This window comes from Echinops telfairi, unplaced genomic scaffold (assembly GCF_000313985.2).
Source record: "Echinops telfairi isolate 266 unplaced genomic scaffold, ASM31398v2 ScPeMD7_7468;HRSCAF=8506_0, whole genome shotgun sequence".
NCBI lineage: Eukaryota > Metazoa > Chordata > Mammalia > Afrosoricida > Tenrecidae > Echinops > Echinops telfairi.
The window spans coordinates 46844367-46856195 of record NW_022111369.1 but is presented as its reverse complement, the minus strand read 5'-3'; the positions used below and the strand labels follow the sequence as shown (position 1 = coordinate 46856195).

The window sequence follows — 11829 nt, the reverse complement described above, 5'->3', positions numbered from 1 at the left end:
CCAAAACCAAATAAAAACAAGATAAAACAAACAGCCCCTCCACCCCCCCAACAAAATATAAACCTGTTACCTCCAAGTTCTAATTCATGTTAATGCCATGTGCCCCTGGGTTGTACAAACTGCTAAATGCTCACTGAGCCCAAGGCCGGTGGTTCCAACCCATTCAGAGACACTTCAGAGGAAACATCTGGTGATTTGCTTCTGAAAGGTCATGGCCTTCAAAGCCTCATGGAGCACACGGAGTCCCCGTGAGTACTGTCCTAACTGATGAAATCTATTAAGTCTCTGTGGTATATGTGGGTGGGTGGAGACTAGATCAATTGACAATAATAATGAATAATAAATTAAAGGAGAAAGCCCAAGAACACTTTTGAACATAATCAGAAGAGCAGAGAAACAGAGAGGACTCAGGTTGAGAAAATCATCATTTACATTTCTTACTGCAGTCCTTAGTATTTTCCTTCTCCATGGACAGGTAGCTCTGATATTACAGACAGCCAAACTCATCTACTCCTGTAAAGACAGCCCTCCATTCTGTGATCATGACAGAATTTGCACGGAACTATAAAATACTGTCATGGTGGTGGTATAAGGATGCACTTCTTGAGGAGCTGATACCAAGGGCTCAAGTAGAAAGAGACTGGTTTGAAAATGATGATGACAACACATGTACAAATGTGCTTGACACAATGGATAGATGGGTTGTGATAAGGGCTTTATGAGCCCCCAATAAAATTATTTTTTTTTAAAAAAAGGTTACTGTGTGCTGGGAAGGAAAGATATGACTGCAAAAACAAATAAACAAACAACCATTAATAAAGCAAGTTCTTGAAAAAAAAAAAAGAATGTGCTTCTTTTTTTAGTTCAAGGACTGGCACTTTTTACTTCTGAGCCATTTCTGAGAATCGGGCCATGGTGTTTCCGTTCTCTTGAGAGTTGCTGCTAAAAGCAACTTACACTGCATCATGCCTGAGGATGCCATTTACGTTCAAGGTCATTGCGTATTCTCCCTTCAAAAGCATGTGGAATACACAGTATTCAAGCTCATGTCAGTTGCTGCAACTAAAGTCTAGCTCGTTTTCATCCAGTCGTGAACCTTAGTTAGCCCCACCACTTCTAAGAGGCACGTTTTGTGGCTATTCAGTTTTCTACGGACTCAGGGATGGAGACACATATTTGTATGGATGTAGGGATGGCATTTGTGTATTCGTCAAATAGCAACAGCTCTTTAACTTGGTGACATGTTTTAAGCAATTGGGTGTTGTTGTTCGGTGCCAGCTCGTAGCGACTCTGTGCACCACAGAGAAAGCCCTGTGTCGTCTCGTCCCGTTCCATGCCCGCAATGGCCACCGTGGCCTGCGAAGCTAGACTGTCGTCTCTGTTTGTCCTACCCGTTTACTTTGAAGACATCTCCGAATAATATCCTTTTCTGCCCTGAATCTGAAACCAAAGAGAGAGACAAAGATTAAAAACAGAACGTATTGTGTGCCTGGAAGCCGATTAAAGGGCCAAGCACCCAGGGTGCTTACGCTTGACTTACTTTGTTATTGTTCTTTGAATCTCTCTTTTTTCTTCTTCATGTAATCTTTGAAGAATGGATTCCAAGAGAGAAAAATGAAAGTTAATGTACTGAGCCACCTGCAGAGGGAAAGAGAGGAAAGCAGGTCAAATGTTTGTGTTGGAAGTGCTGGTTCAGACGGGAAACAAAGACAGGAATCAGGGTTACTGTCTTCCGTACGTCACTGCTGATTTCTTCCGCATCTTTATCCATGAGGAAAATGCGAGCATGTTTCTCCGAAGGTCCTTGTAGGAGCCTCTGCAGTAGAGGGATGTCTGTCTTCTTAAGCCGTCTCTGCTCTGCCCATGAAAACAAGATCCCCCTCATCAGGAGTTCATGACAGAGACAAAGAAGGAAGACTGTTGACCCCTTCTTTCTCTCTGTACCTCGCCTGGAAATAAACCGGACTAGAGAGGACACTCACCAGGAGGCACTCACTCTAAATAACAAAATGAAATGAGAAGTTTTCCATGAACTGAAAATAGAGCTAGCTCATATCGACGTCCGTATAGATGTCTATGTGAATAGCTAATATCAATACGCACCACTGGCTCAAAAAAGGATATGCTATATGTAATTTCTCATTCTTTCAAATACTTGTACTTAAGTATTCTTTCTCCACCCTTTTCCTTGACCCTTTCTTTCTCTCCCACTGCCCTCCTTCTGCCTTCCCCATGGTCAGAAACTGTCAGCATACTGGAATCCTGTGAGAAGAAGATGCTTTAAATGATCGTGCTTCCTTACCTCCCGTTGAAAAAATAATGTAGAGAGCAAAATCCTGGGGACTGTTTTCAATCTGTCAAAAGGAAAAAATACATAAACCAATGTGAATCTTTGTTGTCCTATGATCTTATCGAAACCAGCTCGATTCAACTTATCTATTTGCTTCTCTACTTTCAGACAATCAGATTTCTGTTTCACTGGAAAAAAGTATGATTTCTTTCGGTGCATGATTACTATAACTAAGAGAGAAACTTTCAGAACTGAACAGCCCATTATGGTAGACTTTGGGCTGCTAACCACCTGGTAGGTAGTTCAAGCCTATAACCAGCCACGACACAGGAGACAAAGAGGCTGTCTGCTCTTGTCACGATATCGAGTCTCAGAATTTCTGTATCGGGTCCCTTTGACTCAGAATGGACTTGTTGGCTGTGGGGCTGGTTTGGGTTAACAAGTTCAAGGTCTTTCTCAGAAGAGTGTGTTTAGAAGAGCTTCTACCGTTACATCATATACATGACATTTATAGCTGTTTAGTGATGAAGAGTACCTTGAATTTTTGGAGAAGTTGCTTTATTACTTCTTCAGTTCTCATGTTACTGTTTACCCTGACTTTAGTTTTGGATTCAAAGGCTGGAGTGAAAATGGATGTCTACAAAACATAAAAAGAAGGCAGTTGTCCTTAAATGATATTAACAATACGAGCCAATGCTTTGAATCTGGCCATTTCACAGAACACCTTTGGTCTCACAGATACAGCACTTCAGTCTCTGGCTCCATCTTCACATGGCTCCTGTTCCCTGGTAAGAACACCAATCATACTGGGTCCAGGACCGCTCAAAGTAATTATATCTGCAAACATTCTATTTCCAAATGAGGTCACATTCACAAGTTCTAGGTGGTCATGACATTTGGGGAGATACTAATTTGTCCCAATACAGACGGGTTCACCCTTCATAGTGTTAAGAACCTGGCTTCTGAAATCAGATAAACCTGGGTTCAAGTGTACAGCTGAAACTTAAAAGCGCTGAGAACGAAGACAAATTAGTTAATCTCTGTGAACTCATATGTAAAGGGAGAAAACAAAGGCTGTTTTACTGGTTACTTAAAACACAGACTTAAAACAGATCATTTAACACTTAACACAATGGGAATGCCCCCAAATGTTAGATACACTATGACTCCTGTGGTTATTTGGGAGTGCCTGGGTGGCACAGACCAGTAATAACCTCCCACAGAACTAACAGAGAGATTGGTGGTCCAGTCCACCCAGAGTCATCTCAGAACAAAAGACCTAGTGATGTAACTTCACAAAAGTCAGAGATGGAGTACACAGGCAACATGCTATTGTTATTAGCACTATATTTAATTGTAAGTTGAATTGAGTAGTATTGTTAGTTCAACAGATACAAGCCTCTGTGAAATTGAATTGATGGAAATGTAACTTACCTTATGGTTATAGAAATGTCCATTAATGGAGGCCCTCTGGTTGCATCTGTCTTTTCTCTCCATCATGAGAGGCCTCATCCTTTTTCTCACCAAGGCTGCGTCGCTCATGGTTCTGTAGAGCAGTGGGGACTCTGGTTCTTCTTCTGTATGAGACTTCAAGGTACTGCTATAGTGAGATAAGTATTCTGGGAGAATAAAGATGATAAGCTCAGACCGTTTAGTACTCCCCTTCCTTGTATCCTAGGCACAACTGAATGTGTTTTCATTAAGTTTAAAAAACACACAGACAATTGTAGTCTACCACTTAGCTACCTATTGATTATTAAATGGAATCTGGGGTTATTTCTGAAAAATTCTTATAATGAATTTTATATCAAAGGAAATTACCATATGACTAGAGTTTCAGCACTTTTTCAATTTTACTTTTTTGGGGAGTGGGGGGTGGTGAGTTTGGTATATTATATGGAATCTGCAATAGCGCAGCTGGAAGAAACTTCCTAATTAATTCTGAGACCAGAGTTAAACGTACAGTGAGCTGAACCACTTTCCTATGGACACAGTACTTATAAATGATAGATTCAGAGCTGGATCCCTATTTTTCCTTAACTTAAAATTTACTGAACATAGGGCATTATTTCCCTTAAACATTTTCTGAAAGACCCTTGAGAAGGCAGCGGTGCTCTCTGGGGAAGCACCACACAGACTGTAGTTCCAAGTTCGATAAAGGCAAAAGGAAAACAACAATCTTTCGTTCTAGTGCCTAGTAGTAACACGATTCAGTTGATTCACATATGTTAACTCAGAATTCTGACCTAAATGACTTTCCCCACCCCGATTACCCATGGTCTCATTCTTTTTCATCAGGCCTTGTATACACAACAATGATCCATAATCTGTTAGTAATAATTAGGCTATTGCGTTAGTTCAATTTCTATAGCATATTTTGGAATACAAGACTGCAGTGCAGCATTGCTGTTATTGTTGTTAGGTACCATCAAGTCAGTTCTCATGCACAGCGACCCTGTGGCCAACAGCAGAATGAAACACAGCCTCGTCTTGTGCCTTCCCCACAGTCACTGCCATGCTTGAGTCATTGTTGCAGCCACCGTGTTCAGGGTCTTCCTCTTTCTCATTGACTCTCTACTACTGAACCTACCTATCGTTTAGGTGTGCATCAGTGTTCAAATGTTATTGGGTTTGCCTCTAATATATTCTAAGGTAAAGAGGCAGACAACTTAAGCCGGCTGTCTGCTCCCTCGTGTACTTCAAGTTGACATCTTTGCTAATTTCCTCAACCAGGAATGTCAGTATCCAATAAGAAGACATTGTTTTGCTCTATTTCACTTTGGGCTTTTAAATAAGTATCTAGTATAATTAGAGTATTATCCAATAGATCCTTCATTTTTCTCTGTTGATGATGTGTGAAGATAGAGGTAGGTTTTAATGTTTTCTGTAATGCCAAAAATATTGGGTGTCTTTGGAACTCAAAGGGCTAGCTGCAGCGGATTTATATCACACAACCTCAAGGATCTGAAAAGACTGAAAACGACCTCCCCGTGGGAGAGCATGTTTGTTATGGGACATGGTTTGAAGTGGAAAAGCCGAGCAGGAGTGGGAAAGAAAAGATGACTGAAATTGAGAAGACAATCCCAGCAGGCTACCCTGTGAAGACCAAATCTGACTTTGCTCTATCATCATCACTGGAAAATCCACCCACCCTGAGCCCCGCTGTCAGCTTCTCCTTGGATTTCACTCCATCGAGCTACACGTATTCAGGAATTAGTGGTGCCACAGGACTGGTGGTTGCAAAGTGAGCTTCAAATCCACCAGCCCACTCCACTGGATCAAGAGGAGGCTTTCTCCTCTCATAAAGATTTGCAGCCTCAGAAACCCCATTTAGAGATGCTATGAGTCGGAACGGATTCTATGACAGTGGGATTGGTTTACACATGCCTGATACACAGCAAAGTCTCATCAAGTGGCAGCTTCCACTCTCATGATTGGTATTACATTGCCATCCTCATGGTGACAGCTGCTTTGACAGCTGGCAGTTTTCATTAGTTTGGCAAGTTTGGTTTTAGCCCACTTGAGGGAAAATTTATCTTTCTCCTTTTAAAATAAATGCTGGAAATGACTCTGTGAAATATGAAAGTGGCCTGAGAATACCTGTCTCCTTGAGAGGGGCAATGTTGTATAACTTAGTAAGTAAAATATTCAAATTTTTAAAAGATGTAGGATTAGGTCTCAGGAATTTTGTCTTTAATATTAAAAGTTACTGAGTATGATAAATGATCCTAATCATTGTTGAAAATATTGAACAATTTTATGTACACAAATATTATTCAAGTCATTATCTCTCTTATCTGATAAATATATATGACTTGCTGTAATTTATTAGTCATATTTTTCTATAGCAAAGTAAGGTTTTTAAACATCATATGAGCACTACAGTGACTTAAGTAGTATGCTTCTAAGAGACTTAATACAATTTACACTCAAAATATGTACAGGTATATATATATATATAGAACAAGAGTTTACTCAAGAGTGGTATGTAAAATGTTGAATTTCAGAAAAACATCTAGACATATTATTTTATAGTAGCTTTTCAAAAAGGCCCTCCCTACTCATAAGTGTTTGATACTGACCTTCCTTAGCGCCCTTTGCTTCTGTCCCAGGAATCTGGCTTCTGTCCAGCTCACTGATATGATGCAGATCATCAAACTCTCCCCAGCGCGTCATTCCCCTGGAAAGTGTTTAGTCAGGTAAGTGACTCCAGTTCCATCTGCATTGAGGGCCATGGTGGTTCTTAGGTTTATACTATTAATAGGGTAATTTTGAGTCTTCATAGTTAGACACCCTATACAAAGCTAATGGTAATTTTTTGATATTAAAGTGGCACATCTATCAAAGTGGATAGCACGCATTTTAAATACTTCCTGTGCTTTTTTTGAGCCTATTTTCATATCTGACCACAATAATTCAGTTTCAGACTGAAACACAAGTTTGTATAGATCCTGTAACACCTATGTGCAAATAGAATTAGTAGAAACCAATATAACCCATCCTTGTAAAGCTATCTTACAATCCTACTGCACGTAGTACAAAGTACAGACTACTCAAACATGTGTTTTGTATGTATTATGCTCAAGGCATTGCTTATACAGAGTAGAGCTCAAATAGTAAGATGTGGTGCCCATCTTTCAAGGTCTTGATGGCTGTGAATAACGCAATTTACAGAGGAGACAAATGTATGAGAAACTTCCTGGCTGCAAATTATGACCCTATGTAGGATATTAATAATTGGCAAAGCACACGATCTACTGCCCAGAAAAATGAAACTGGTGGCTGCTTTTTATTTTTTTACAGCAGAGAAACCAGTTATTTGACCCATTGGCCTTCGACAGGCTATGTTTCTTCTTCATACCTCAGTGTCTTCATCATGGAAGTGGGGCTAATGTGTGCATGAGGCAGGACAGGGTTCTTATGAGGACTAACTGAGTTCATACTTGTGGAATCCTCGACATGGGATTCTACATCACGGCAATCACTCAATATGGGTTTAAAATGATCCCGGTCAGTTTCATCAAAAGGGCCAGTCATCTGCATCTGTTTCACGATGACTCAGGTAAACAGACATTTGATGGAAACTGTCTTTCTTGCCCCAATGAGGACCTTCCCCACAATATTTGTTTTCCTTCTGAACAGACATGTTTATGAATACTCAGAGTGGTGAATATGAATAAGTGATTCTTTTCCCCTTGGCCACTGGCTTCGTTTAAAGTCTTTTTTGAATTACCCATACATATACCATTTGAGCTTCACAATAACCTTATGAGGTCGATAAGGACATTATCTAATATTTGTTAATTTTCTAGCAATCTCAACTCTCCTGCATATAGTCAGTCAAAGCCAAATGTCATAAAGTCCATACACTACAGGTAGTGAATTTAACTCAAAGGAGAACTATTCCAAAAGAAGAAGAAGAAGAAGAAGAAGAAGAAGAACTACTCAGGTTCTGACACAGAAATGAATTAATCTTATGGTAGATGTGATTATATATTTTGTTAAATCTCTAGCAGATTATTAAACAAAAGAGGCAGATAGCAAAAGGAAAGGGAGAATACCAATGGAAAGTCACACGTGAAAAAGTGGCCCAATCTGATGATACTTCAAATGGAAGATGGCAGTCCCTATGAGGGATGTAGACCGGTGGACTCACAAATCCTCCACGTCCCTGGCAAACCCCACAGATTCAGCACAAACATGAGTGGGCATATGCAGCGTTTAATCCCTCTTCCTCCCTACCACCTCCAGCAGAAAACACCCGCTTTCACGCCTGCGTTTGTCTCGTGCCAAGTGCAGCACCATGCACTGCGCAAGTGATTAGACTGGAGGACCACTACGCAGAGACTTCCAAAGAAGCTGGTTAGAAGTTTCTGTGCAATCAAATGGTTAATGCCCAAATAGGGCTATTTGCATCGCTCTGACCAAAGTTCAGGATTTTATGTTATTTAAAAACTTCAATGATGGGGAAGTTTTCTAACGAGTGAAGCAGTACAAAGTAGGTAAACGTTATCTAGACAAGGAGAACATAGTCATTTGCCTACCTGTATTGTCAGAAGGAAAAGAGAAATCCACCCTATTGATGTGATTTAAATGAACACCTGTCCACTTTCTGCTCTTTATGTCCTGATGCCATGACTTGCCCAAAGTGTGTCAGAGCTGATTTTGAAAAGACATTAATAAGAAAGACTTAGATGTTGCGAGCACACATGCCCTCAGCGAAGCTCTTCTTTCTTTTAATTAAAAAAAAATATCTGGAAGACAGCACTTTGACCAGATAGGAGAGATCAAAGTATTTTCAATTGAGTGTGTTCTATAAAGCGTCACAGGTGGTCACGTTTAAACAAGCTGATTGATTTTTAAGCTTCTACCTCTCCCATTAAACTGACAATTCCTGAGCATGTCTCATTTGAACATAATTAAAATAAGCTATCAAAACAAGATGGATGCTTCTCTCAGATAATGAACTAACAGCCTTGCCTGCAGCCGAGTCCACAACTCCCATAAGATTTGAGTCCACTTCTACCCACTGGAGATATGAGCTCTGTGATCCTGCCACATTGTTATTGGAAATTTGCCCACAGAAAACCAATCTGGGAAAGGAAACCCAGGATAAGCTTTATAGAGTAAGAAACAAGTCTAATCCTCTACACAGTTAAATGTGAAGCTCAATATTTAAATGAATGTCACCTTAAGGGTGACAACCAGAGTGAGAGTGCCTAGGAATGGACTAAAACCAAGAGTAGTCCCTTAGATGGGGCATCCCTTTACATGATCAGAGGCCAGGAAGTAGGCCTTCCAAATTACATTGTAGCTTCCCATCACCAGTATTACAACGGCGATTTGGCTGTATTTGGGATAACTGGATAGTTAATCAGAACTGAATCTCATCTTACCCCTGAGTGTGTGACTGTGTATTTGTGAGGGCAGGAGCTTCCCCCACTCCTGCCACCCCTCCACCAATTCTTAGACTCCAGAAATACCTGATACACTGTAAGCATGTACTCAAATATTCTCCCAGTAAATCTTGTCATTGTGGTAAAGGGTCAACTGATGACATTTTCTAGATAGCCCTTTCTCATTTTAGGCCACACATTTCTACATCCTGTTTGCTGCACAGCCATGGTCTGGTAAGTAGTGATAGATGGAGAAGGGTTCCATCCAAACCAGTTGTCATCAGGTTGACGTATGGTGACCCCAGATGTATCAGAGCAGGACTGTGCTCCCTGGGTTTCCAATGACTGTTGTTTCAGAAGGAAATTGCTAGACATTTCTTCCTAGGTGTTGCTGATTAGCAGAGAGGGCATTATGTGCACCACCCAGGACTCCCAATGGTTTCTACAGAAGGTTCGTGATAAACATACTATTACTGTGTGATGCGATCTATGGAGGGTGGAGGAGCAGTGGATTATGGAATGTGGCTCTACTGCCAAAGTCTCTGTAACTCCCACCAAATGACTTTTTCCTGCATGGGGAAGAAGGTGAGGGAAACGCTGATGGGATTCATCTCTGTGTAACTTGTCAACAGGACATATTGTGATGGCCCATTCTGCTGGGTATAAAACAAGCTCTCTGATAAGAAGGAATGGGGAATCTCACTACCAGCAAGAACCAAGAGTGGAGCGAATCCTCTGGAAACTGAGATCTCTGTGCAACGAATCTCCTTGATCCAGAAGACAGCTGTGACATCAGAGGAACAGCAGCAGAATCAGGAGTGGTGGACTTCCCAGCCCACAGAGCAAGTAAAGCCGAGTGTTTGGGGCAGGAGGCTGGCTGAGTGAGAGCCAGCCTCTGGCACTCAGTTGGGGGAGCTGAGTGTGCTGACCTACAGAGCTGGAGCCGAGTGCCTTCAGGTTGAGGTTTACTGGAGTGGGGTGCCTCGGGAAAGGGGTTCGCTGACTCTTGGAGTTAAATGCCTTTAGGATGAGGCCTGCAGTGGAGTGGCATGCCCTTTGGGGACTTACTAGCAGCCCTGAATGAACTCTGTGACCTATTAACTTCCTTAATAAAGTCTGCATCCATGAGCATTGTCTGTGAGTTCTGTGTGGCCACTGCAATGAATTTTAGACTCTAGATGAAAAAGTAAAGGATGCGGTTTGAGACAGAACACAGAGGGCCACCTATGGTATCTCGTCCTCCAAAGCTCCTAAACCCATCCCTAATATCAGATTTTCATGAACAAGTCTTTTGAACTTGAGAAATTAAAAAGTAGCTTGGGAGAGTCATTCTAAATAGTGATGGCTTAATGTGCCCTGATTCATTCCTTTAACATCTTTCCCTATTTATCAAGCATTCGTAAATCAATTAGAATGTACCAGCAAGAACTTACTGCTCAGAGAACCTTGCAGCGAGTTCTTAGGTCAAGGAAGATTGATGGCTAATTGTGAGGTCACATACTACACAGTGCTCTGAAAGCAAGGCCCCCACAGGTACTTTTTTCCTACGCTTCCTAGTAATTTAGAATCATCAGCTCCCTGAAGTGAAGGGCATGGGGCACCATGGCCTCTCTTGTCCTCTTCAATAAGCACTCGATTCTATGCACACCGGCACATTTTAACTTGGATAGGGCGCTAATCAGAGTGCTAGAGTTCTCACTACGCTGATCAGGTAATTTAGCCAGAGGCCTCTGAGGGCTCCGCTTAATTTTGAGCCCGCTCATTGCACCAGGTACCCTGGAATCAAAAATGAATAAGACATGCTCCTTACTGTTGAGGAGCTTGTCACCTGGAGGTGAAAATAAATTCATAACTCTACAGTTACCTGCATGCTCTAAAAGTGATGCAAACATCTTCATGCACCTACATACCCATGGAGAAGGTGAGCTAAACCTTTCTGGAGAGGTTACCTGACTCAAGCCACTCCAGAGGAGAAGTGGAGAGACTTTCAGGCAAAAAGCAAGGAACAGCATGGCATGTGTAGGGAATTATAAAATTTTTGGTATTGCTGAAGAAAAATATTTGAGAAACATGATTTGGCAAGGTGCACATCATGGTGTTGTTGCCAAAGGAAAAACCGGGCTTGTCTCCAGGTAGAGCACTTAGACACGAAATAGAGATGAGTCAGGGAGTCAAGGATTAGAAAGGAGAGGGGAAGGAAGGGAACAAGGAAAAGAGGGATGACAAAAGAGAGAATAAACACATGACAGGTGTGATTCTTCCTGAAATATTTGTTAATTTTCCTGAAAATTATAGGAGGGATCAAGTTAGCTTAATTTCCATATTCAAAGTCCAGTGCCATAAAAACCCCACTGGGGAGAGCTTTGTGCATTTATTTCTGCAGGATCAGGACAAACAAGCGAAGGTCAAAGAAATCTCTCTCCTTGCACATGCAACTCCTGGGTGGTGCACGTCGTAGTGTGCTCATGTCAACCACCACGTGGGCCAGTCAAAGCCACCAGAGGCACCTCAGCAGAAGGGCCTGGTGACCTCCCAGCCATCGGAAACCCTCGGAGCACAGTTCTTCTGTGACCAAATGGGATCCCGGGAATTGGAGTTGACTCAACAACTGGGTTGAGTTTTCTAGAAAGCAAGGGGACCCCT

The 11829-nt window shown here is 41.6% G+C and overlaps 1 protein-coding gene across 1 annotated transcript in view; it reads right to left on the bottom strand.

The window, feature by feature from the left end:
* Nucleotides 1–685: 685 nt before the first annotated feature.
* Nucleotides 686–11829, bottom strand: part of RASSF6 (Ras association domain family member 6) — a 67471-nt gene continuing 56327 nt past the window's right edge. The window contains exons 4-11 of the mRNA XM_004703371.4: nt 7152–7333; nt 6373–6470; nt 3725–3909; nt 2826–2927; nt 2303–2354; nt 1739–1857; nt 1541–1638; nt 686–1440 (exon numbers count right to left, since the gene is read on the bottom strand). Of these exons, the coding sequence (XP_004703428.1) occupies nt 1365–1440; nt 1541–1638; nt 1739–1857; nt 2303–2354; nt 2826–2927; nt 3725–3909; nt 6373–6470; nt 7152–7333 (912 nt within the window). The 3' untranslated portion in view covers nt 686–1364. The remainder of the gene's footprint in view (nt 1441–1540; nt 1639–1738; nt 1858–2302; nt 2355–2825; nt 2928–3724; nt 3910–6372; nt 6471–7151; nt 7334–11829) is intronic.